This window comes from Perca flavescens, chromosome 17 (assembly GCF_004354835.1).
Source record: "Perca flavescens isolate YP-PL-M2 chromosome 17, PFLA_1.0, whole genome shotgun sequence".
Classification (NCBI taxonomy): domain Eukaryota; kingdom Metazoa; phylum Chordata; class Actinopteri; order Perciformes; family Percidae; genus Perca; species Perca flavescens.
In genome coordinates, this window is record NC_041347.1 from 16396889 (window position 1) to 16424303 (window position 27415).

General features: G+C 38.2%; 2 protein-coding genes across 3 annotated transcripts; one reads left to right on the forward strand and one right to left on the reverse strand.

Annotated features, from left to right (window-relative positions):
• Nucleotides 1-1134: 1134 nt before the first annotated feature.
• On the forward strand, nucleotides 1135-14857 carry elovl5 (ELOVL fatty acid elongase 5). Its single transcript, XM_028603383.1, has 8 exons — nucleotides 1135-1384; nucleotides 7191-7255; nucleotides 7633-7820; nucleotides 9609-9686; nucleotides 10241-10412; nucleotides 11610-11734; nucleotides 13315-13449; nucleotides 14523-14857. The coding sequence occupies exons 2-8, from the start codon at nucleotides 7198-7200 to the stop codon at nucleotides 14649-14651; spliced, it is 885 nt and encodes a 294-aa protein (XP_028459184.1). The 5' UTR covers nucleotides 1135-1384; nucleotides 7191-7197; the 3' UTR covers nucleotides 14652-14857.
• A 5075-nt stretch (nucleotides 14858-19932) lies between these two features.
• On the reverse strand, nucleotides 19933-26492 carry fbxo9 (F-box protein 9). Of its 2 annotated transcripts, none has more exons than XM_028603379.1 (13): nucleotides 26379-26492; nucleotides 24565-24636; nucleotides 24068-24199; nucleotides 23897-23954; nucleotides 23404-23503; nucleotides 22946-23073; nucleotides 22525-22639; nucleotides 22195-22313; nucleotides 21476-21566; nucleotides 21305-21400; nucleotides 21094-21187; nucleotides 20137-20291; nucleotides 19933-20064 (listed from the first exon to the last, which is right to left on the reverse strand). In XM_028603379.1, the coding sequence occupies exons 2-13, from the start codon at nucleotides 24607-24609 to the stop codon at nucleotides 19956-19958; spliced, it is 1242 nt and encodes a 413-aa protein (XP_028459180.1). In that variant the 5' UTR covers nucleotides 24610-24636; nucleotides 26379-26492; the 3' UTR covers nucleotides 19933-19955. The 2 variants fall into 2 exon arrangements, with proteins under 2 accessions (XP_028459180.1, XP_028459179.1); XM_028603378.1 differs by having other exon boundaries at nucleotides 26274-26487.
• Nucleotides 26493-27415: the final 923 nt, after the last annotated feature.

Here is a 27415-nt window from a genome sequence, read left to right on the forward strand (position 1 = left end):
GGAATGTCAAGGATATAGACTACTGCTACTACTACTAAATAAAAATAACGTTATTCACAATCAGTAATGTTACTCACACTTGGCTTGCTGTGCTCTTCTTGCATTTTTTGTGGAACTGCGGTCCTGTCACGTTATTATGAATCCCACTCGCTTTCTTGGCAAGACCCACCCTCTGGTTAGGCCCCTAGAATTGCGATCCTGATAATCCGGTATTGCAGCTTTATGCTACTCATTTCTTTGCACAGACAAGATCACTGGTATATGTATGCAAGTACAACACCGTGCAACGTGGAATCTCCATAGACAGTATGGGAATCTCAGACTCATTTGCACGGCGCTCATTTTTCGACTAGTTATGACTGGTTTCCAAGATGGCTCACGCAAGTAAACATGAACGCGACTGTCTTTATAATCTATCTTTTTAATAAACTATCTGTACACTTACAATGTTGTCAATTCTTCAGTTCACATTTAGGGACCCTAATTATGCTAACGTTAAGGTGTGGTGATATTTTGAGCCTTTTTAGTGGTATTAAATAACAATTTAATTTGAGTGTCCCCATGCCCCAAATACTAGCATTTTAAGCTAACCAGCGGTCCGCGGTAGTCTCGTCAAAGCTCCAAACTCATTCGATTAGCATGAAAACATGTCCCAGAGAGCGACAATTGTCCTTTAAGTACAATTTGGAGTATTTCCATCCATGTGTGTGTGTGGTTTATCAGTGTTTTAAGCCCCCAACGTCTCCTTCCAGGCAGCGCTGCCTGAAAAGCACTAGGATTAGGCAATGGTTATGGTTATGGTTAGGGTTAGGGTTAGGGTTAAGCCCGCCCACCGACTCTATACACGATTTGATTGGCCTGACAAGAGTTTGGTTTTTCCAGCTCACTCTAGATTTATAGGCTAGCCTTTAATGTGTGTGCGTGAGAAAAAGCGAATTTGTGCATGCTTTTTTTTTGTGTGTGTGCAAGGAGAAATTGTTGTATGTGCATGATTTTTATGTGTGTGCATGAGAAAAAGTAGTGTATGTGCATATGCTTTTTATATGTGTGTGCAGATAAAAGTGGAGTATGTGCATGCATTCTTGATATATGGCCTAAACGGTCCCTCATAGGAACACACCGGGTCACCTCCTGGCTGTTACCCTCCTGCAGGGCAATGGGCCAGTCTGCGTGTTCCTCCCACTATTTTCCACTGAGCGACAAGGCTGCACATTGTGCACAGACCGGCCAGCCAGCCAGCCAGCCAGCCAGCCAAGGTTACACAGTCGGGTTCTCTCTCCCGCCTCTTAACGTAAGCAGTCCGACGCACACAGCCGCATCTCTTCATCCACACTCAACATTTTGCTCTTTATCTAACGCAACCGGACGGCTGAGTGACTTTATGGTGAGACTTTATATTATATTGTTTAAAAAGGAAAGGAAAATGTTGCAGGGCGCATGTCGTCTGTACTGTAGGCAAAGCGATGAGTTTGGGTGATGCTGAAGTGTTGACCTCTACTGTCTGTTACTGTAGCCTATGCGATCGATATTATGCCATACGTTTTTTAAGTTTTTATTTTTAGGATGATGTAATGAGATAACCGCTGCCATAAGCTCACATCTTTTTGTTTAACTGCAGACCGGTCTGCTGTTTCATACCGTGCAGTAATAGAGCTACAGTGCGTTAAGTGCAGTTTAGTTAACGTGTGACCCCGACGGAAAATTACAAGTGTACAATATCGTGGTGCAAGTAAGCGGTATAGGACGCATATTCTACAATAGTCTCATGCATTTGTCATGTGTTCGCGATAGGCTACTGCATCATATTCTGTCATATTAGACTGACAGCCGAGTGCTACTAAACTGTGATAGTTGATGGTTGTCAAATGTCCTGGTGAAAACTTTCCATCTTGCTTTTCTAGATCTATTTATCTATCTAATACTCTTACAAGGGGTAAGAAATACGCACAATCCCAAAAATGTGTAATTTTATATTGCAATATCAATATATATCTTGATACAATATGGAAAATCTATTGTAAAACGTATTGATAAACTAATGAATTGATGTTTTTGGCTAATCCAGTGAAATAACAATAATTTACAAATTCAGGTCATCACATTGATGCAAAATCATGCAAAAATCCAGTATGACAACGAAGAAGTCATGCTGATTGATTTGCAACATTGATCACAATGGCCTAATACAATTATATATTTTACAGTTTTTTACAACTGTTTACACACGCTTCAAAACTTTGTGTCCTTTTTTAAAAACTCTATACACACAATTCCTAAAACTGCACACACAAAAGGCCTCATCTCCACACTGCATTCAAAATGCCATAAACACATCTCAAAATGAAATAGCAAACACTTTTTTCATAATTGTTTTGATATAGGCTACCATGTACACTAGAGGTGTTGAAATTAATCAAATAATCGATGCAACGAAACGTGGACATGGACGATGCTGCATCGATAATTGGCAGGCTCATAATCAATTATTTTGTTTACAATTTAATGTAGGCCTAACAACATTTATGTTTACATATTCTGTTATGTTTTGCACATTCAGGAAGTGCCATGTGCTCAGTGCTGTAGTTTTATGTATCCAATTTATTTAGTATTAGAGCACTGCAGAATATTTTGTTTTTGAAGCTTGAAAAGCTATGAATTAAATATCCTGCATGACTTTAATAGAAACATTTATTTGACGCATCGTGATGCATCGTGATGCATCGAGATATCGTATCGAATTGAATCGCAGACATGCGTGCGTGCATGTGTGTGCGTGTGTGTGTGTGTGTGTGCGTGTTGTTGATGATGTTCGTATGGGGTGGGTGTGGGGGGATCATCAGTGATCAATAAGTGTGGCCCTGATCTCATCAGAAATGGCTCTCCTTCCTTCTCTTCTTTGCCCTTGTCTTCTTCCAACTCGTCCTCCTCCTCCTCTTCTTCTTCCAACTCTTCCTTTTTTAACTTGTTCTCATTGTCATCCCCCACCTCTCCCTCCTACTCCCCTTGCTCCCTGTTCACTGTTGCATCCATTGTTCATAACAGGTTACCTGACCGTTGACCTATTTATAAGCCTATACTAAAGCAGTGATCAGGTAAGCCATTAGTGTCTGCACATGTGAGGAGTGTGTGTGTGACCTGATGAAGTGTAGCATTTTGATTGGTTGTGTTTGGAAAAGGAAAACAAGTCACTTCCTATTCAATTTTTTGTGTCTTAGGTATATAATTGTGTGTCGTGTTTTGAAATAAGGTGTTTTATGCAATTGAAAACTGAGTGAAAGGCTGAGAAATAGCTTATGGTTTTGGAGATTTTGGTGTCTAGTTTTGCTCTTTGAGTGAGAGGTTTTAAAATTCATGTGACATTTAAAGATTTTATGTATAAGCAGTTGTACTGTAAAAAAACTGTAAAGGGATATCTACCATGGTATTAAGAAATCTATGATATTTATATTGTTGTATATACTATCATATTGCCCAACTCTAACTCTTACAGTAGCCTATTAGACTGTTTAAATAAATCATCATCTGCTGCAGTGATGAAACCAATCATTTTGACCGAAGTCCATATGCAGAGGCATTAGTATTTCCTTTGATTGATGTGACGTATTTTGCAAGGCTCCAGAATTTAGCTAGCACAGACTCACTGACTGGCTATATGCTTTGCTGTTGTGGCTCATCCGGCTCTGATTAAGGCCTTGCAGATTATCATGTTTTGGTGCAGCCTAATGCATCTCTGATAATAAGAGCATGGATATTACTGTACTAAGGTTGACCAGAATAAGCCTTATTTTGTTATGGACAAATTCAACTATCCGTGGTATGCTATGTTGCCTGGGCAGCAGATCATTATCCATTTGAACTATCTAAGTTCCTTTGTAAACTGGGATATACTGTATATTGCACAATGTTTACAAGGATTTTCTTTTAGAACATACACTTGTTACCAGGCATGTGCACACATGCACATCAAAAGGGGCTTGAGCACATGCCCTTTTTCTTCCTCTGGATGCATGTTTATTTTTTTATTTTTTAATAATAAACATAGCCTATATATCCCTGTATGCACACAGCTTCCCTGTTAAACACATCTATTTCTTGAATTAAAAAAATCAAAATGTCAGAGATTAGACTTTGTCATCCCTCTCTCTCTCTCTCTCTTGCTCTCTCACTCTATCTCTCTCTCTCTATCTCTCTCCGCGATGTGTCTCCCCGGGAGCAGTGCGCGCCGCACGCACACACAGACACGCACACACACACACAGAGACAGGCAGAGAGGCAGCAGTCCCTTCCATCTCCTAGCCTGGCTCCGCCCTCCTACGTACTTGCGCTCAATTTGTATTTTCCTTCAGTACAAATGAAATGTACGAGAGTCTGGTAGGACTTGGCTATCCAGCTCCTACCCCAGAAGGTTTTTCTTGGCTTGTGTGGAGGTGAGTGATGATGAACAAAAGACTAAGCAGCCAGTGCCTCGAGTTTACAGCTAATTAGCCAAAAGACTTCATCATTTTGATCATAGGCTCCTCATCTTCTTGTAACAGTGTTTATTCATTATTGGTGCAGTGTTTTTTTCCTGTAAAATTAACAAAATTGCAGCAACAGCCTTTTTCAGTTTAGTGTGAAGATTTTCGTTGAGATTTTTCAAAAAGATTTTGTGAAGTGTTATTTATTCCAATAACCCCAAAATAATTAAAAAAGATTTATTGCCATTTGCAAAATAAACAAAACTATGTCCCTATCCTTGATGCAGTCACCTGTTCTTAATATATACTTATATTAATATATATTAATACTAGTAGCATAGAAAACATGCACATTGTGGCAGTTTCTTTTTGCTGTTTGTGATTAACCTGGTGGATACTAAAAAGTGTCTGTGAGAACTAAGTATTTTGTTGAGTATTTATTAAATCTATTAAATGTAAGGTAAATAAGAAAAATTGGTAAGGTAGTCAGTTGTGTTAATATATTTAACATTTTGTTTAAATTTAAAATAAATAATTATTTATCAACTATTAGACCTTTTTTTCCTTGAGCCCCTGCCGCCCAAAATGTCTGTGCATGTCCTTGCTTGTTATATGCATATTTGTTCCTTGTGTGCTATTGTGCAACTGAAATGATTAAATTATGGCTATTTACAGGATTAAAGTGAATACTTCTTCATATGGATTAAAATAAATGTAAATGCATGTAAACAAGGTCACTGGTGTGCCCCATTCAGTTCTATTAGTCATATTTCAATATCATATAACTTTATATAAGAGCTGCATTCAGATTGAATTGATATGCGTTACCTAAATTTGATAGATGGAATCACATTTCTCTCTGTAAAGTCCAAGGGGATTCTGTTAACCTGTATAGCTGTCTTTTACCTTTTACCAATGACAAAGTTCCACATGACCCATATAAGAGCCACAATATCTTATATCTTATCTGTAGGCAGACAGATCTCATGAAGTGGCATATGTATGACGCGCCAATTCGTATGCCATTTTTGGCATGTTATCAAGACGCATACTCGCTTTTTAGCGTGTTTATCAACGCCGTTTGGCCTCCATTGACTTACATTACCTTGCGATTGCCGTAGCAAGTAGTATGAAAGGGCAAGGTTCATCCACAGACCATTTCCAAAGGGGTGTCACCAACGGACGCCGCTCAAATGCCTCTGGGCGCAATTGGATAGTCCTTCAACCAATCACACCAAGGATCCGGGTGACATAGCAGCGACAGCGGCATCAACGGGTTGCTGCGCTTTGGTGGCCGTCATGTTGAATTTAAACAAAAAGCTGCTTGCCGTCGCTGCGCTATTGTCATTGTGTAAAGCCCGTCTCAACGGTTGTGATTGGTGCCATTGGAAATGGGCTTGAATGGGCTCTTGGCCAGATTGACTTGCAGAGCAAATCTCAAATTTGACGGAAGTTTGTCAGGGTTTTACCAGGCTAGTAGAAACTGTCCAGTGGTGCAGAAGTCTGTGACATATTTGAACCTTAATTGAATGTATAGCTTGGAAACACATCATTGGAATGTAAGAATTTGTGTGACTGTAAGGAGGCATTTTGTGCAAAGCCTGAAGTGATAGAGCAAATTGTGTGATTGTGTGCATGCAGGATTGTGTAAATATCTCTGGGGTGATAGTGAATAAAAAGCGTGTGAGAGTTATCAGGTTTACAGCAAGAAAATCAGCTGCAGGAAATTGTACATTCTCTATTGTAAAAACATGGTAATACAACGTAACATGTTTCTCCAGATGTCAGTCAAAATAGTTCCTTGAAGATAACAGACAGAAAAAATATCCAGCTGTGAACATCCAGACATTCATAGAGTTGTGTAAATGGCCTTCTGCTTTATATCACAGGGTTGATCTGACTGTCAGAAGCATACTGGTGGAATCTGATATTATATATAGTATATAATATACTGTTTATGGAAAAGGTACTCACGTCTGACACAGGAAAACTGCACTTTTCAACTTTTTCCTAAATGTTCCACGGCCAGCTGTTTGAATCAGTACTGAATACACACCATACATGTTTAAAACACTCACAAAGGATAATAGGGTAATTAAACAATATATAATAATGCACCACCATAAGTTGACAGCTTTGTCAGGAGAACATACACAAAGATTTAGAGACTTTCTGGACCAGACATTGAGATTGAGTTGTTCTCAATCGACTTACCTGGATAAATAAAGGTTAAATAAACATTTTTAAAAAAAGACATTCTGTGATTATTAAAACCTGGAGCACACTAGCGATAATGAATCTACACATTTCATTACCTTCAACAATTTAAATGCCAGAACATCACAATACAACAGTGTAGAAATGGGGTTATCATCTGTACACACCTGCCTGCTGGCTTCTTGTTTTACAGAAGTGGCCACATTTGATCTGTTGTCTGAAACCACAGGGATGTAAAGGGTTAGTTATTGGGACATGGGACATATTAGAGACCGTGGGTGGACCAGCTGGAGCACAAGCAGACATATGTACAACAAACATGATAGGCATGTATTAACATTGACTTTGAGTTACATTTTGTTATTTAAACACTACTAAGAGCTAATGATCACTGAACCGTCAAGGCCTCTTTCAGGCAAATTAATTAAGTTTATCATACTTATCATGCCAGTGCTTTGCCAAAAAAAAACTCACGCTGCTTTAAATTGTTTGGTTTGTTTTTCATTTTGTTTTTAGGTGACAAATGGAGACCTTTAATCATAAACTGAACGCTTACTTTGAGACATGGATGGGTCCCAGAGGCAAGTCAAGTTTTTATTGTCATCTTAGTTGTTGATATAAAATCTGTCTCCCAACACGTTGCAAATACGGTATTCAATGCAAAAGCTCAGCAGAGTTCTGTAGTTAACAGACAGGTGAAGGTAGCTATGAAAGTAAAAATGACCTAGAACCTTGAATAAAGTCTTTTATTACATAATGTACACATTGGACTTGCACAAGACATTTGCTGGGGTTTTTCACTGTCTGGCTGCTAACCTTTCGATTGTTGAGAAAACATCCCTCAGTGTGTGCACTGCTGCTGTTTTCTCTTTTCAAGTTCATTGAAAGATAACAGACTATTATCAATAAGGCCACCTGATCAACGGTGACAACTTGCCTCTTTATCGCCATATTTCAGATCAGCGGGTGCAGGGATGGCTGCTGCTCGACAACTACCCACCAACCTTTGCACTCACAGTCATGTACCTTCTGATCGTGTGGATGGGGCCCAAGTACATGAAACACAGGCAGCCGTACTCCTGCAGAGGCCTCCTGGTGCTCTACAATCTGGGCCTCACAGTCTTGTCCTTGTACATGTTCTATGAGGTAAACAGACTGCTCGGCACTAAGATATGTGTTGAAGTAGGCCAAAGCAATCACTGCAATGTCACACTGTCACACTACAGACAGATTATTAAAAGAAAAGAAAAAAAGAGGAAACCGACCTGAATCTGAGCCGCAGGCCCACTAAAATCTCTAGTGTGTTAATATGACCAGATGTAAAGCCTATGGACTGGTATGTTTAATTAAAGGAATTCTTTGATGTTTTGAAAAATGCACTTATTTGCTTCCTTGACAGAGATGAGAGGAGATTGATACCACTCTCATGTGTGTACGTTAAATATGAAGCTACAGCCTGCAGCCGGTTAGCTTAGCAACAGCCGGTTAGCTTAGCAACAGCCGGTTAGCTTTAACACTTGACTCTGATTAGACTCGGATCTTTTGCTACTGGCTTCTGTCTCTCACTGAAAGCTACCATTAGGTAATGCTATCAGGGAGTAAAAGGGACACAGCTGGATGCTGACAAGCTCATTGTTTCAGCCATCAAATCCCTCATATACCCTCACAGACATCAGCACAGCCATCTATTGTTATCTGGAAAACTGCTTTTGATAAACAGCTGACTATATAATTGAAATTGATAGATGCACTGATGTAAACAAACTTGGATTATTTGGCAAGGAGCCTGAGCTGAATTTGCTGTTTAAGTTGTATCTGTCATTTTGTGTACCTGTGAGCACCTGGAAGTCAGAACCAGATTGTATGTATGTGTGTATGTGTAAAGTAAGTGTAAAGTACAGTAAGTCTAAAGTAACCGTACTTTAACTCCCCATCCAGTTGGCAGAACAAGCTGTTTGTCTTTCTGTCTGCATTGCATAAGGCCCCAATGGACCAGAAGCTGTGTGATTCATTAAACCCTGTACTCTGACAATGCCCCGGCCATGGGGTGATTTGGCCATCCAATCATGCCACCTGATCAAAGTACAGGTCAATTTTGTTCTTGTCAACTTTCCAGGGCATAGTGGTTGGTCACATAATGATTGTGATTAAATGTGTTTGCGATAATATTTTTTACATTTATAGGCTGACTAATGCTGCTTTAGGTTTGAAGAAAGAATCAAGGAGGTATATCAGCTTAAAGGGCTGTCTGTACTCTCCTGATAAACTACTTAATTCCATTGCTAGTTCTTAACTGGTGGCAGTTTCGTGGCTCTGCTGTTAGTTAGCAAAGACTTTCACAGCAGCAGTTAAAGACAGTGGATATTGATTTGGTGAATCAGCATTAAGCCACGCCATATACTTGCATTTGAATAATTGACAATAATGACACTGATTTTACAGATACACAGATTAGTTTACTTGTCACAGAGAGTTCTACTCAGCCTATAAACACAGTATAATGGCTGTTGTGGCTTTTGTCGAGTCTGAAAAAATAACCTGAGAAAGCCTGTGTTACAAACAGAGTTATTGGAGACACTAGCGTATGCCAAGCAGGGACGGTTGAAGATAAATCAAGTCAAACATTAACATTTTTCTTTGATATTGTACATGGTCCCTTACAACATAAACAGAATAAATAGTTGAGTTGCCTTATGGGAAGTGTGAGATACAACGTATTTTCCTGCTGAACTAGGGATTAACAGGATATCTTGGCCAAACGTTATGGATAAATCACTGGAGTACCACTTTAATGTACAAATGTATAGGTAAATAGATATTCCTGTATTTGCACTTCTCTTGCAATACCTCCCTGTGCGCTAAATGCTTTAATTAAATTTAATTAGCTTCCAGTACATTCTGTGATAACATGTTCTAAATGGCTTTTTTCTTCAGCTTGTTACTGCTGTGTGGTACGGTGGCTACAACTTCTACTGCCAGGACACTCACAGTGCAGAGGAAGCAGATAATAAGGTCAGTCTGATTTACACCGTTCAACATTTTTATGTTTATTGCTGGGGATTATGTTTTCATTTGATCACGTTTGACATAATTGTATTACAAAGTAATCTATTTCCCATTCTGTAAAGGTATAAATACCAGTTATTGTAGGACAGCTAGAATATATTGCCCTGATTTCTATGAGTGAGTACCTGTAAATCCCAGCAGATAAGCTGAAGAGACTGAGTCAATTTAATCTAACTCATGTCATCATGATGACTCGCTTTGGTGTCCCTACTGAGCTCTGCAGTGGAGGTGAAAACAAGGTTCAGTAAAATGTGCACGGTTTTGCAGTTCTGCGGTGATTAAATGAAATGTGTTATCACTGTGTCACACTATTTATCCTGAACTTTCAAGGACCTTCTGGACAGACGTTCGCGTAACACCTTGTATGATAAATTGTGTTTGCAGGAATTTGGGAAGAACTTTTGGAATGTATTTTCCTGATTTATCCTCTCTATCATCTCTTCAAGAATATAGAGGAAGTTTTTTCTTGTGTTTTAGTTATTTGCTGCATTTCCTCTCAGATCATAAATGCCCTGTGGTGGTACTACTTCTCCAAGCTCATTGAGTTCATGGACACCTTTTTCTTCATACTACGGAAGAATAATCACCAGATGACGTTTCTTCACATCTACCACCATGCTACCATGCTGAATATCTGGTGGTTTGTTGTGAACTGGGTACCCTGCGGCCATAGTGAGTGTTTTAACACAACTTCACCCTCCAGTATTTACTGTGTGGCCCGAAAGCAAGCTAAATAATTCAAGTGCTCCAATGTTAAACCCATTAGCCCCAAAAACAGCCACAAAGCCTTAATGGCCCTGACACACCAACCCAGTAATCGGCTGTCGGACAGTCTGGCAAGGTCAGTGACTCGAGTCTGTTCGGTGTGTTCCGTGCCATCCGTTGGAGGAGCTGTTGGTCTTCATTTTGGCCGACCTGATTTGCTGGGTCGGAGGTCGGGCAGTAGGACTCAATGACCAATCTGTTTGGTGGAGTGCTAACCCAGAAATGACAAGTGGGATGAGCGTGACTAAGCCTCTAAATATCTGACGAAAATCTTTTAAACTGACCTTTGTTGATCTGAAATGAAAACAGATTCAGCAACTGCACGGCCTATTTCTCGCTTAAAATGTTTTCAGAAACACATTTCGGTGAACTATCTTCGTAAAATAAGGATTGTATTACGAACGAAGCCGCCATTATGCCCGGTTGAAAAATCCGGAAGCAGCCCGACCCACGTGACGTGTTCGTCCAATCAGCTGCCGGTTTTAATTTTTTGGGCGACAATACAGTTTTGCGCTGCCTGCTGTTATGGAAACGTATTATGTCTCGCGCACACACAGAATGTACGCTCAAGTCGGCGTGGCTTCGGTGTGTTCTGAGGCACTTTTTGGACCTCGGGGAGCCGACTGATCAGTCCGACTGCCTTTTCTGCCAACAGTTGGTGTGTCAGGGGCTTTAAGGACACTAAGTGACACTTATTGACCTGAACGCTGCGGCACTGTGTAACATAAGCTACTTTTTATGCTTTTTTATTAAAGTTGTGCAGAAAAAAGCACAGCAGCCTGCAAGCAATGGAGCTGTCAATTTTCCTACAATAACAATGTCCTTAATTATGCCTTTTACTATTGATTTTAATAATAATGTGAAATTTCTGATTCATAAACACATTTCATTATTCATCAGAGTTCAATATATTATTTCTGTATTACTTTACTGTTAATGGCTATTGATTTGACATGAACTAGTAATTGTTCCAAATGGAGCAGACTAATGAAAAGTTAGTAGCTATATGATCATTGCACTGAATGCATTCACTTGCCATTCACGGACAGTAATTGCTTGCAGTAGATGAATAACTAACCGTATCTCTCTTCTGTGTCTCTACAGCATACTTCGGCCCCACCATAAACAGCTTCGTCCACGTTGTGATGTATTCTTACTACGGTCTGTCAGCCATCCCAGGTTTGCGGCCATACCTGTGGTGGAAGAAGTACATCACACAGTTACAGCTGGTGGGTTCATCCTGTAGTTTCTCGCTCGTGGTGGAAGAAGTGTTTAGATCTTTTACTTAAGTAAAAGTAGCAATAATAATAAAAAGTATTTTCATTAAAATGTACTTATGGTCAAAAATCAAAAGTATGCAGAAACAGGCTTATTTGATTATGATGTAGTATACATATACTGTATATTATATTGTATGATTATTATCACTGATGTAATGTGTAAGTAGCATTTTACTGTTGTGGTTTAACTATTCTATAAACTGTTGGGCAGTTTAATGTGCAAATATAATTACATCCTAAAAATCTAATTTTGCTTAGTTAAAGAAGTCAGTCAGTGCAGTAAGAATACTGTATTTGACTTTTTAATTTAAATCAATGCTCTAAAAACCCAAGTATGAAGCTTGAAAAGATGAACGATTAAGGCAGGTTTCTGCATGCAGAATAATTGAAAAATGAAACTGCTTTGAAAATACAGTAGGTTCAATATATTCTAACCGCACTCATTTTTCACTTCTACTAAAGGAAATGTAACTTAAATGAGTTAAAGGTCCTTTGACATGCTGCTTTTTTGGATGTTTTTATATAGGCCTTAGTGGTCCCCTAATACTGTATCTGAAGTCTCTTTCCCGAAATTCAGCCTTGGTGCAGAATTACAGCACTAGAGCCAGTCCTACAATGAGCTTTCCTTAGTATGTGCCATTTTTGTGTCTGTAGCTATTGAGGAGGAGAGAGGGGGGGGGGCAACGTGGAGGATGGGGCCTTGACCAACTGCCATGTTTTGCTTGTTTGCAAGCCATGATGTCTCTCTCTTTCTCATGGACGGGCCAAATTCTCTGGGGGGGCAAAGTAGAGAAAGGGAGATAAGTTTTCCCCTTATGACATCATAAAGGGAAGATTCCAGATCAGCCCATATGAGCTTTCATTTTCTCAAAGGCGGAGCAGGATACCCAGGGCTCGGTTTACATCTATCGCCATTTGTAGCCACTGGGGGACCATAGGCAGGCTGGGGGAACACATATTAATGAATTAAATTAAAAAAACTCATAAAGTGACATTTTCATGCCATGGGACCTTTAATGAAAGACTAGAACAACTTGACAATAAGGAGATGTTGTGCACTTAACAATAATACAGATAATATATTTTGTAAGAAAAAAATGAAACATTATAAGTAACTCGTAACTAGCTGCCAAATAAATGTATTTCAGCAATAGTACAATATTTAATTTTGAAATGTAGTGAAGTAGAAATAGTAGCATTAATTAGCAATATTTAACTACAAATTGCAGTGCATGAGTAAATGCACTTTCAACAGTTTTCAAAATTCATGGGTGTATTTTCAGTCTTTGTCCTTTGATTTGTATGTGATGAATGTTATATTCACATTACATTGTAGAGCTGATGTTGCTATTTGTTTTGTTACTATTTTCTGCAGGACGCTCTTTAGCTTTAATACAGTGCAGGCGCTTTCACTGTCCATTAAAAGATATTTTAGACTCTGGATCAATATTATGTTTCTATAGGCTCTCTATGTGTCACCTTCTCACTCTAGTATGTGTCAGCATGTGCATGTTGTGTTCCCTCCACAGATCCAGTTCTTTTTAACCATCTACCAGACGATGTGTGCAGCCGTATGGCCATGTGGCTTTCCCAAGGGATGGCTGTACTCCCAAACAAGTTACATGGTCACACTCATTTTATTTTTCTTAAACTTCTACATTAAGGTCAGTTGGTTTTTCCATTTTAAACTGTTAATTAATGAGTTTAAAGTTTACGTCCGGTGATGTTTTCTTATTGTCAACAAAAAACTAACTATGAATTGATCCCACACACAAGTATTGTATGTGTAGTCAAAGCCTTCCATTGCTGTACAAAAACTATTCAAAACACATAGATGAGCCACAGTGAACTGTAGTTTATTTTGAGTCAATCCTATAAATACAGACCTGCTGCTGTAAATACTCCAGAGCACCAAATGTGTGTTATTCCGCAGCTGAAAATAGTTCCCAACAAATACACTATTTACTCCTGTTTAATTAACTTGTATTTTGGGCTGCTATATGAGATCCATAGTGAAATATGCCTGATGGATTGTGGGTAACTTTAGCATCCATTGTTGGTGTTAGCCATGCTGCTATAAAGCCATGCTGTTGGGGTAATAAACGGTTAATATTCCGTCGTAGACCAGGTTATCATTGTTATATCTGGTTACATGGAACAGTGAAGAATATAAAATAACCTTTACTAGAAACTACAGTGCCAAGCTCTTTTTTAGAAATTAAACTGTATATTCCTCTCCCTCGTACCCCCCTTGCTCTCTGTCAATTGTTGACATCCATTGTTCATCTGAATTTTTACCTATTTATAGGCCTATACTAAAGCAGTGATTGGTAGAGAATTGTGTGTAGTGTTTTATGCAATTGAAATAAATTGAGTTGAGTTGAATTGGCTGAGAAATAGCTTATGGTTTTGGAGATTTGGTGTCTAGTTTTGCTTTTTGAGTGAGAGGTTTAAAAAATTGTGTGACATGTAAAGCTTTTGTGTGTAAGCATTTGTAAAAAAAACTGTAACACATAACATCAACAAATGTTTTTGATATGGAGCCTTTACATTTGTGTTTTTAAAGAACAGTGACCAAGCTATGTACTGATTAGGACATTTAACAGCAACTATCTTACAGTATAGATATATGTGTTTAAGTAATTACATTTAATTATTAGGTAACACGTTAACCTTATGTAATTTTTCAATGATAACATTATGTGTAATAACATGTTATCGCTGCCTCTCTTTCAAGACTTACAAGAAGCACAGCGGTTCTCTGAAGAAGGAGCATCACAACGGCTCTCCTGTATCAACAAATGGAAACGCAAAGGCGACACCATCTCTGGAGCACACTGCACACAAGAAACTGAGGGTGGATTGACATTTGAGAAAGCCTCACCTCATTCTCACTGTAGCGTGTTAGCTAATGCTGCTAAGAGGTATATGGATCTTCTTATCTAGAATAGTTGAGCACTCACTTGAGATGAAATAAGCCATAGTTACATAAATGGAGATAATTTCCATGTTTTTGAACACGTTCCTACACATTGATTATATTAATTAATATAGTATTAATTTATTAATATAATAGAGTATTGTAATATGGTTGCACAATATTGCCTCCTCTGACCTATAGAGCAGGGATCTTCAACAGGGGGTCGTCAGAGTCAATGCAGGGGGGCCTCCAAATTATTGTTAAATGTTGTGTGGTGTTTTAATGTTACGTTTTTTCAAAAATGAAAACTTCTTAACATCAATCTAACATATTATTAGCAAATATAACTCCCCTCCGATGATAGGCTTACTGGCCTATAGGTAAGGTAGTCACTAAGGTCATCAACAGATACAGTTAATTCTAAGGATTCACTGTGCCAATGTATGTTTAACATTAAAACATGATTTATAAAATCACGCCAACACTTATTAGGCTATTTTAATAGCATAGTAATATATGCAAAAAAAGGGATGTATGAAGACTTTAGGCCGCCCTACAAGTTACTGTAGGCCCAGTTTATTATGCAACTTATTTTTATACAATATATGCAATAGGGGGTCCCTGCTCTATCTTTCTCTCAGTTAAGGGGTCCTTGGCTTAAAAAGAAACGTTGAAGACCCCTCCTCTAGAGGAAATTCACTTCAAAGCAAAAAAATGTCTTTCTTGGTACCAGCAAAAACACATCAGTTTTGACTCATTCCATGATGCTTTACCCACAAAAGAGCCAAAGATGAAAGCTCAAGTGAGTGTGTTGGCAGCTGAGGGTTTCGTCACACTCAATGACGTTTCTGTTCCAACAACCTATGGGTCAGTTAAAATAACATAGGCTTGCTATGGTCCTTAATGTGAAACTAGAGCTTGCATCTTATGTCTTGCTTTAACTTACTCCTACCTGTGCCGTTGCATAATCCTAAATTTTGCCCTGTGTAATACTTTAATGCATTTTTATTGACAGGTTGTAACAGCAAATTTTTTGCTGTACATTTGCAGAGGTGCAAGGTCTCTAATTTGGAATATTTAGCCATCTAACCAAAGCATAACCAAAGCATAGTGTACTGTCCATATTTAAACCAGTTTAAGACATAATGTTGGAGGGCAGTTGTTGTGTTTTTTTTGTGCACAATATAAACTTAACATCCCCCATGTTATAAAAATCTGTTTCACGCTGTGCTATTTTACTGTAGCTCTATCCAATAAATGCAATTGGAATTAATTAAATAAGGCAACACCCATTAGGTCTGCAGTGTAGCTGCTTATTCGGTATCAGGTGAATATTATCATACTGTATAATATTAATGTTAAACACTCAAGTGTGTTGTATTCGGATAAACTTTTTATATAGTCATTACTGACCTTAAAAAAAACACAGTGTCCATTTGGTAGATGCTCGAGAGCATTTGATTGTCACATCTTCCTCAACTCATTGGTTTTGCCCGGTTGTTGTGAGAAGTTCTTATAATGCTCAGGAAAAAAATGGAAACGCAAACATCTACAATTCCATGACAACTGGGTAAACCTAATTTACTGAAGATTATGATCAAAAGTTTGTTTTCTCAAATAATATATAGTTTATTTTTGAGTCTTACATAAATACATACATACATAAATAGGGTGCCTTCTGGACCAGTTGATTTGTTTTATAATGTAGCACTTTGAACCTTTTCAATATGCTATCACCAGATTCATGTTGGTCCTTTTTAGACTGTGTCAAACTTCCAGCTCAAATCCTGTGCCTGACTCTTTATGTTTTTGAAAATATCAAATGTCCTAAACTATCATGCCTAACAATTGACACATACTAGGTGCAACAGTGATGTTTATCCTATATTAAAGGAATATTTGGGAGATTAGCTTGTACGCTTTCTTGTAGCTAGCTAGCTTGTAGCCTGGCTCTGTCTGAGGTAACAAAATCCACCTACTGTACCAGCACCTCTAAAGCTCACTTTAGATCGTGTTACCTTTGGACAGAGCCAGGCTAGCTGTTTCCCTTGTTTCCAGTCTTTATGCTAAGCTAAGATAACTGGCCAAGATAACTAGCCTTATATTTAGCATACAGATATAAGCTCAATCTTCCCAGCTCTATGCAAGAAAGCAAACAAGCATATTTCCTAAAATTGTGAACTATTCTTTTTCCAAAAACTATTCTCATTTTACCACATTAATGTGTTTTCTTAAAGTGAAAACAAAAAGTCCCATGAGAATTGTTGGTGGAGAAAGGTTGTAGGTATTTAACTATTTGTGTTCCTTAATGTTATTTTCTTTTTTACTAACCTAAACCATTGCCAGGGGCCTAAATGCGGGTATAGCAGGCAAAAGGTACAAGGATGTTTGAATTATGAACTCTGCAAGTCTGATTCCCTCGCTGTGGAGCACTGCTGCGCTGCTCTACCATGCTGAATCAATTTAACGAGCTACTGTATGGCCTTAACCACTGAATGAGCATGACATGTTGCTCAAATGTAAAGGTGACCTAGATTCACATGTCCTGCATCAGAAATTATTGTTAAATTCGAAATAATACATACAATGGCTACATTGTGTCTGCTTGATGAATCTGGTCTGCAAATATCTGTCAACAACAGGAAACCTGTTTAACATGCATGAGCCATATCGTCTCAGCAATTGAATTAATAGTTTTATTATTTCCAGCAACATGCCATCCCTGTTACAGGTCTTCCTTTGTGCAAGGTGATAGCGCTGAAAGTAACAGGGTTTATATAATTAAGGGCCTGATTAGCATAAATAAACCCCAATTGGTAAAGGCCAAGGAAGCATATAGGTATGTAATGATATATTACATACATTTTATAGACTATTAAAATAAATATGTATATTTTCTGAAATCTGGGGTAAATCTGGGTTAACATGTTGTGACTCATGCTTTACTTACTGTAACACATTAAAATCAAACTGACATTTTAAACCTTGTTTTCCTTTCATGAAAATGATGTAAATGTTATAAATAATGTAGCTTGAAGACAAACAATATCTGTACAGCAACAGAGTTGAATATTTACTGAGCCTTATAATTATTTTTGAATTTTAATTCTACGTATTTAATGGTTTGTGTTAACATTTATTAGCCATGTCAAAGGCTTGATGGCAATGCTTGATGTAAAAGTTTGTCGGTTGGTTTATGCTAACGTGCTAATCTAAGATGGTGAACATGGTAAACATTAGACCTGCTGAACATCAGCATGTTAGCATTGTCATCGTAGATTTTGAAAGGTTAGAAACTGGATCGAATAAACAAGATACACTACAACAGCTATGCTTTATTAAAGTAATATACAGTAGATTAGAGAAGCTTTTTGAACCAAAGTATCAACAAATAATTTACAAAATGATAATAAAGATATGAGAGGAAACAAAACTCTTAGGTGAATAAAATGATAAACCGTTACCTCATTTGCAAAAATCTGTTTAGTTTCAGCTTATTGTGTGTATTAAAAATTATGAAGGAAAAGGTTTAAAGGAGGACAAATTTAATATTTTAGGATTTTCAGCCATTCAATCAAGCCTGTAATATTGAGAATGTGTTTGGTCTCCTTTGTCTGTTTTTCTTTATTCTTGGGCCATCCATAAGTGCTCTCCGTGGATTCAGGTTAAAGTTAGCGAGGATGTTGTGAGCAAACATGACGAAACGTCGTTAACCTGCTCAGCTTTCACTTGAATCTTTTCTGAGAAATACAGTTGGTGTGTGTTCTTAATCCTGATATCAGCTCCCAACTCTTTGTGAGCATTTTAATGTTCTATTATGTTCTAGTTATAATACTAAAATTAGATAACCTGATGTGGATCAAGTTTAGTTAAATAAGTTTGATAATAAATGAAAAATAGTCCAGCACATAAACCCATGTAAAACCCCAAACCACATTGTGTCACAAGGAGCTATGATATTAGGAAGTCCTGGTAGGCAGATTTTGTGACCTTGCGAAAGAGTCAGGCTAGAAGTTTCCCTCCGTTCCCAGACTTTATGCTTAGCTCAGCTAAGCGGTTGCTGGCTGTAGCTTCATACTTAATGTACAGACATAAGAGAGTTCTTCTCATCTGACTCACTGAAAGAAAGCGAATAAGTGCATTTCCCAACATGTTGAACTCTTTCATCAATCTAAAATGTCCGTCAATAACAAAGTAGTCTGGCATTGCCAGGTCTTCCTCCACAGTGCTTCAGAGGAGGGTCTAGCTAGTACACCGAGCATTTACCATGATGCATCATTTTTCCCTATAGCCATGAGCTGAAGAAATGTGCGAAAAAACCTAGTTTAGACATCACTACACTGAGGATGCTATTTTAGTTTTGGAACATTTACCCAGTTCCCTTCTATGTAGTATTTGTCAATACAAGTCCTTCAGTTAAAACAATTAAAACTATAAGAGCATATTCTGTACACCACTGTTTATTTGAGGGAGAAAGTGCACCATGACACAAACACAGTATGGACATTCATTGCTTGGAACAGGTGGGAAAAGTTGCTAATTATTTTAGCTTTCAGTACATTATCAGAATTTCTGAAATCAGAAAATAAGTAGTATTCTATTATGTAAATCTGAAACATAAAGTGTTTGCATGTAGGACATAGGAGGGTTCATATATTAAAAAGGTCCCATGGCATGAAAATGTCACTTTATGAGTTTTTTTAACATTAATATGCAGTCCCCCAGTGGCTAGAAATGGTGATAGGTGTAAACCGAGCCCTGGGTATCCTGCTCTGCCTTTGAGAAAATGAAAGCTCAGATGGGCCGATCTGGAATCTTCCCTTTATGATGTCATAAGGCGCAAGGTTACCTCCCCTTTCTCTGCTTTGCCCGCCCAGAGAATTTGGCCCGCCCATGAGAAAGAGAGAGACATCATGGCTTGGTCAAGGCCACACCCCCACCCTCCACCTTGCCCCCCGGGCCCTCTCTCCTCCTTAATAGCATTTAAAGCTACAGACACAGAAATGGCACATACTAAGGGAAGCTCATTGTGGGACTGGCTCTAGTGGCTGTAATTCTGCACCAAGGCTGAATTTCGGGAAAGAGACTTCAGATACAGTATTAGGGGACCACTGAGGCCTATATAAAAGCATTCAAAAAGCAGCATGTCATGGGACCTTTAACACCGTCAACGAGCTGCAGCACAAATTAAACAAGCAGAGGAGTATGCAGGTTGTTAAAATGGTGGATGAACTTTTGCTGTCTCCAAGCTTAAAGAGGCTGCTCTGAGAAAGCAGTGTAACTCTTCACACGGGCAAAGAAGAAGGGTGTGTACTTGCTGTCCACGTCAAACGCTGTGATAACCGTTTCCCCAGTCAGCCTAAAAACAGAATTAATGTCATTTTTGAAACAAATAGGGAAATATCTTTTCCACTACTACTGGTACTCTTACTTGTAATTGATGTGGCAGGAGTGGTGAATCCACTCGAGCTTACTGAACATCTGACGCCCCCCAGAGGACAGATGCAGTCCCACATGGAAGCTGTGCTCAGCCTCCGGAGCTGGGTTCCGCCTGCAGAACCGATTCCTTTGAAACTCGGTCGCTTTCTGTTAAGAAATTTGGAATTTACAGTGCAGGTGAGCGTTCATGTGTTAATTAGAAACCTGCTACTATGACATTACTAGTTAAGGAGTAGTGCAACAATTCATATTTCAATTTCAGTAACACTACTGTAATGAGTAAAATACTTTCTTTTGTTATCAGCCCCCAATGCATGTTAGGTTAAAAATAAAGTAGTACATTAATAAATCCACCCGGTCCAGGTTAGTTGTCTCACATAACCTTCTACATTAACCTGGACAACACTTTATATATGTATTATGGGCACCACATTTACAGTACAAAAGTAGGATGAGAATACTGTACAACAACGCAAGTTCACAGATAGAAGCTCAGAGAAATATTTTCTAAATGTCTGAAAGTAAAAAGAGTATTAAAAGGTTATAACTCCCTGGTTTTAGAATAAATTACTTTGAATAAAATCCTAAAAATCAAAATTATGAGTATGAGATAGTACTGTAAGTCGTAGAAAGTATTTGTTTTTTTTTGTTACTTTTAAATCGTATTTTTCTTTTCCTGGGGGAAATGGGGTTCCATAATTAAGTAATTCATTTGTATTTGATTTACACATTCTTTAACTTTGGAAAAAAAACATTACCAAATAATTAAATACGGTATGTTCTCCTTTCAGAACTAGCATTAGTAGAAAAAAAATGCCTGGTGGCTTTGTTAAAATGTCACTTTACACAAAACCCCATCTGTAGTGCATTGAAGGATCAAAATGGCCACACACACTTTCCTACATTATATTTCTATTTCTTTCTCTTCACCCTATGAACTTATTCTCACCTCCTCCTTTTTCTTGCAGACCACAGCAAAAACTTTGGTTTGATTGTCCGTCTCCTGCGACAGACGGAAATGGCCGAGCATAACAGAATCCATTCTGTAAAACGAAACAAAATTCAACAATCATGAAAAGAGCTGACACTCAAATCTGTGAAATTGTTTTTGATGTTGTGATGTCCATTCTTGCTGAGTTTGTAGAAAACAGAAGGTTTACCTGATGTTCTTTGTACGCAAGCGAGGAACAACGGCCAGAGGCTCCTCAGGGGTGGTCAGCATGACGACTTGGCCACTAGGGAAGAACCGGAGGTACCTGCGATAACAACGTCAACAGTTAGCCGTGACATCTACACAACTCACAATAAAAAAAAGTAAGTCAAACATCTACCTGTAGTACTCAACGTGATGCCAAGCCCTGTAAAATCCATCCAAAGATTCCTCTCCTTGACGAATGTATGAGGTCTTGCTGATATAAACACCTGTGAAAATAATAGAAATAGAAAGGTCAACATCCAGTTAAACATATTCATTGGATGTTTAGTTGACTAATAATAGAAAACTGATTTAGTGGTACACTGGCAGCCTTATTGGCCAGTATTAACTTTCAGAAGCAACATCAAGATCCGTCCAATATTATTTTTAGCCAACTGGCTATTTAAAACATTTGGCTTTTGAAAGTGTTGTGCATAAACTAAAGCTTGAATCTGTGACTTTTAAAAAAATAAATAATCATTATTATATCTACATGTGTGGTAAAGAATTACAAAACCCCAAACCAATGCATCTGCAATTTCACACTACATTTTGTATTCCAGTATTGAACCCAAACACACAGTAAGCCCAGTGGTATGACATTTCTAAAGTTTTTAAAGTAAACATTTTCAGATTTCTGCAGTGACTGATTGAAATGCTCCAGCTGATCCAGTAAAGTTGCTGTAGCCCTCCTCCCACTGCAGGGGGCAACACTGTGCTGCATGTTAAGAGCAGGTATGTGTATGTGTAAAATCTTTTGTTGATATGGGTTCCGAAATAAAAGATATCAAGAGACTGGTCCCATAAACTCTGACGTAGCATCCCAAATGTGTAACTGATGAAATACCTAATTACCATCATAACGCACACGAGGCCTTCGCAGGAACATCTCCCTCCAGGATTTGAAGGGTACAAGTTTGGTGCAGTTCCGTCCCCACACTCTTAAACAGGCTAAATGCCAAATCTCAGGGTCCCTGGAGAGAAATAAATAGTGAAATAAATTAAGATTTCGTTAACCATGCACATAAAACTGGCTATTAATTAGTTTATCTATTATGCAGCAACAATGTGAAATCCCCAATTGCCCGATTCCATATCATCAATTTTGAGAGGTAAAACCTGAGGAAAGCAGCAGTTGACAGACAAGCTGTCACACATCTGATCTGTTATGACAGAGGGGCTGACCTTGCACAGATGTAAAACCCCCGGCAAACCAGAGAGAGCTGCTCCAGGGCTCGCATGTCAAGATCACTCGACACGACCCAACGGAATATGTACATCATGATTTCCCGTGGCAAGGCTGCCATCAAATAAAACAGGAAACAAATTAGTTACAATAAATACAAGCCGATAATGACTCTAGGCATATTTACAAACTAAAAAAAGAGAACAGATCGGGCACCCGGGTAACTCAGTTGGTAGAGCGTGCGCCCATATATAGAGGTTTACTCCTCGATGCAGCGGCCGCAGGTTCCACTCCGACCTGCGGCCCTTTGCTGCATGTCATTCCCCCTTCTCTTTCCGCTTTCATGTCTTCAGCTGTCCTGTCAAAAATAAAGGCCTAAAATGCCCCAAAAAATAATCTTAAAAAAAAGAAGATTTTTACCTGAAATGTGCATCTGAGTCAAATCCAACTCAGGAGTGCAGATCTTTGGAAATGAGCTTTCCACATTGAGCTGCTGCTCAAAGTAGGCAAGTAGATCCTCTATCTCATCAACATTATTGTCCTCCACGCTGCAATAAATACACATGTTCAGACATCAGCAAGGACCTGTGTTTGCTGTTGGTGTGAATGCGTCAATCCTGGCTCCATGTCCCACTCACAACTGTTTCTCCACTCACTTTAACTAAAGGATTACTAGTTTTAATAGGGTAACCCTTTAGTTAATAGGGCAGATAATTACGTCTCTCTCTCAACCATAAATATAGCTGACAAATGTACTATACTTTGATTATCACAGAGACAAAGATGCTTAATTAACTTGTTCTTGGTGTTGTTAATTAACTTAGGATTTTGTTTATCAATCTAGGTCTGCCCATATCCAAAAATGAAAAGCAGCTTACTAGTTTCCTCCAACTCGGTCTGCATCAGCAGGACGGCTGTAGTTGATTTTAAACTCAATGTCAGGTACAAGCTGCACAGCCATGCGATAAAACTTGATAGCTGCAAGTAAAGAAAGACATCAAATGACACATTTACAAGAAAATAAATTTGAAGTGCTCAACTAATGCAATCAGCTGATTTTGTTTCTCAAAAGTCTATTACATACTCATACAAAACTATTTGGGTGGATTAAACACGCTCAATTACTGTCAACAGCAATGACATCTGAACTGTTGAAATTATTCGCATGTTAATTTAAGATAATGATTGATGGTTAGAAATGCCAGTTTTATTAAAAAAGAATCTGATATAATGTAGCATTTCCCAAAAGCTTACTCTGTAAATTAATTGTGACATTTCTGTCAGTTCCTTAAGAATTAGCTTGTTGTGATTAACATTTACCTTTCATCCTTTCACTAGTGATTTTGATCACCATATAGCCAACATACGTACCCTCATAAACGGCTCCATTCTGCTCTTCCTGAACAGCTCTCAAGAACAGCTCTGTGGCCTGAGGGAAGAAGACTCATGTCAGTCATTCAACACACATTTCAGTACATTTCAGTTAAAGCACTCTGTCTGCAATAGTACATCACAACCTGGAGAAATCATTTCACAACTCACTTTCTCCTCCCTGGCAATATCTTGTGTCCTCTTTAGACCTTTAGCTCGCAGCAGTCGGCCACTTAATCCACTTGCTCCAGAGCTCGGCTTGAGCTCAGACATCCACTGAGCTCTGAACGCATTGAGCTCCAGCTACAATTCAATGACAAAGTTATTAAGTGCCAAAAAAAAAATCCTGAGTTTCTTTGTTCTCAGTCTTACTATAATAATAATAGGAAGAACTATTTGGAATTAGGAACCATGTGAAATAGAGTACATCAAACTTCTACATGGCTGCCGAAATTTAGAATATTGAGGTTTTTCTTCATTTGACCTTTTTTCCAAACTAATCACAAAACTACACCATATGGAGAAAAGAAAAAAGATGGTTTTTGATTGGAGTTAATAAGGGGTTCTTGTTGTGCTTAACTTAAATAATATGACTTGGCTCAGTATTCTGTAAAATATGCAGTATATAAAATAAATAATTTAGTGTATGTCCATAGCAGATTTCATACCTGAAGGTTTGGGTCATCTAAACCTTCATCTTCATCCTCAATCATACCTGCCACATCTGTATTTTCTTCAGCCTGTACAAGGAAGAAGTGAAGTATTACTTACATTCACCACAGGAGCCATTTGTCCTTAAAACGGTCCTTAAAACTGGTTAGAGCTGTTTAGTTTTTGGGTGTGCAGGTTCTTGTAGATGACTTGCTTCCGAGGTGACATCGGCCTAAACCGTTATTTTGGCCTCGCCCACACTGAAGTTAACTTAATTCTTTTAAAAACAGGTGACGATAACAAAACGATTAGTGAATAAATCGATTAGTAAATCAACGTTAATTTTGAGAATCCCTTAAGCTTAATCGTTTTTGTTAGGTTCAGAATGATGAAGACAGTCGGAGAACAGACACAAAATAGGATGTAGCCTCTACAGGACAATATTTTTCCTTGGCAATAGGGATGTAACAATTACCGGTTTAACGGTAAACTACGATAAAAATGTTGACGATAACAATTACTGTTTTCATTTAAAATATCATTATTATCACGGTGGATTACCACGGTGTGGAAACCCTGTGTTTAATCCTTCCCAGCTTCATCAAAGTTTCCTGAAGTTGCCGACCAGGCGCACTGCGTAGCCTACAACGTGCTTTTCTTGAAGTTGGAATCATGGTGGAAGGAGGAGAGGACAGCGCTCAGGACATTTATCTGACCTCTTAAGAGGACTAAGTCTGAAGCATGGGCATATTTTGGTTATTACAAGAATGCCGAAGGACAATTGATTGAAGATAGCTATCCTGTCTGCAGAACGTGCAGTTTATAGTGGCTATTTATTTTAAATGCATAATGCACTTTTGTCTTATTTATTTAAGGTTTACTTTTAAGTGTTCATGTGTACAGTTTTACATTTTAATTTTGATGATGAAGAAAACAGTATATAATTAATGGTGTTTCTTTTATTTGTTTACATACTGTTCTTTATGTCTTAGCTTGAATGTTAGGATTTCTATAATTTAAACCTGCACTACTGGAAATGTTCCTGATAAATAAGCTGTTTACATGCTGAACCCTTGTTCACTTGATGTTAATAGTTACACTTTTGATAAGGTTTTGCCTATATTTTTGTAATATAATAAACACTGTTACACTTTTTGAAACTATTTCAGCTTGTGCTTTCTGAACATATTGAACACACTTTTAAAAATACCGCAATAATACCGAAAACCGTGATAATTTTGGTCACTATAACTGTGAGGTTAAATGTAAATACCATTACATCCCTAGATGGCAACTATCTTGTTTTCCCCAAATGATGTATAGCTTTATTGACATTCTATTATCAAATGGCTGGAGAAATAGTGCAAATAGCTGTAACATTAAATGGGAGCTACATTTCCCCAGGGGAGGATGTCCCCGGACCCCCTAGGTTTGGGCTGAGCCCCGAATGTTTACAATGTCTGGCTCCGCCCTTGGACTAAGAGAATTAATCTAAGTTAACTGTTACTCATCTCATGCCAATATGTCGTTAATTTAGCTAAAAAGGACTTGTAGCTAAATTCTGGTCACAAACATGTTATTGTTTGGTAACAGTTCAACCCTGAAGTGACACGTCGTGCAGCGCAGCAACTACTGCTGCTAAGTTAAGGAACTGTGACGTTAGCTACGTCAGCTAGCTAGCTAACACCTTTCTATTTGAATAAATGGTAAAAGCACGGTGACCCACCATGGCAGCTTGTCTAGTAGGTCTCCTTTTTATCGTCACAAACGGTTAACACTAGCGTTTACAGTTCACGGTCGGAGAAACGAACAACACAACGGACATATTTACGGGCTCGCAGGAACGCAGCCATTCCGCTGAGTGACCCGGAGATTCAGTGACACAGGAAGTCAGGAAGTGTGGCGAAGTTGAAAAACAAGGAGAGCAGACTAGAGCTGCAGGTTGGCTCTTTTATGGAGGACGAAAAATGACCTATTTATTAGGAATAAATACATAAACAAATGGTTAAATAAATGAAGTAATATTCTAAAAAAAAAAAAAAAATAGAATAATGTATAATAAAATAAAAGCTGTAATGAATAGCCTAGACATTAATAGATAATTATGGTCCGGCTCTGAGACCACAGCAAACTAAATAAGCACACAAGAGGAATCAACAAGGAATTATTTAACAGAGATGAATTTAGTTCAACCAACAAAAATGTTGATGCTAACAAACAACAACACACACAAGCCCTGGCCCTTGAAATAACATTCTAAGAACGTTACCACTAGGTTACTGGTTCTAGGAACCATAGATATAGAACAATATTGTTCTATATCTATGCTAGGAACATTCCCAGAAGGTTATTTCTTTAAAACCTTTATAAAACTTGTAGGGAACAAACCCTGAAGGTTCCTAGAAGGTTAAAATTGTAAAGCTAAAGCGGACTTTTTATACGTTACATTATTATTTAATGTAGTAGTAGTAGTAGTAGTAGTAGTAGTAGTAGTAGGCTAGTAGTATTAAAAGTGGGGCTGCAACTAACAATTATGAAATTATGAAAATTGAAAAAGGATTTAGTTTATTAGATTGATTATCAAAATGGTTGCAAATTATTTTCCTGTCAAAGGAATAATTGTTTCAGCTCTAATGAAAATAGGCTATTTGGGTTAAATATTGTAGGCTACCAAACAATAATATATAATAATTCCCCCATAATGACAGTAGCCAAAACAGCATTGACTTCACATTTCTGTCTCAGTAGCATTTAAGTAGTTTATTTGTGGTAATACATCAGTCATGTGACAGGTACTCCAAAATCTGTTACCCATTCTGAGTTGACCAAATTGACAGGTGAAGTATACATACTCTACAAACAGACCTA

Excerpts from the sequence above, each read along its gene's own strand:
- elovl5 (XM_028603383.1), top strand. The coding sequence starts at position 7,198 with ATGGAGACCTTTAATCATAAACTGAACGCTTACTTTGAGACATGGATG. Across the intron at positions 10,413-11,609 it reads CTGGGTACCCTGCGGCCATA|CATACTTCGGCCCCACCATA; the intron begins GTGAGTGTTTTA and ends GTGTCTCTACAG. Across the intron at positions 13,450-14,522 it reads TCTTAAACTTCTACATTAAG|ACTTACAAGAAGCACAGCGG; the intron begins GTCAGTTGGTTT and ends CTCTCTTTCAAG.
- fbxo9 (XM_028603378.1), bottom strand. Across the intron at positions 22,314-22,524 it reads GGGTTTTACATCTGTGCAAG|GGACCCTGAGATTTGGCATT; the intron begins GTCAGCCCCTCT and ends ATTTCTCTCCAG. Across the intron at positions 20,292-21,093 it reads TCTGCAAGAAAAAGGAGGAG|AAAGCGACCGAGTTTCAAAG; the intron begins GTGAGAATAAGT and ends ATTTCTTAACAG.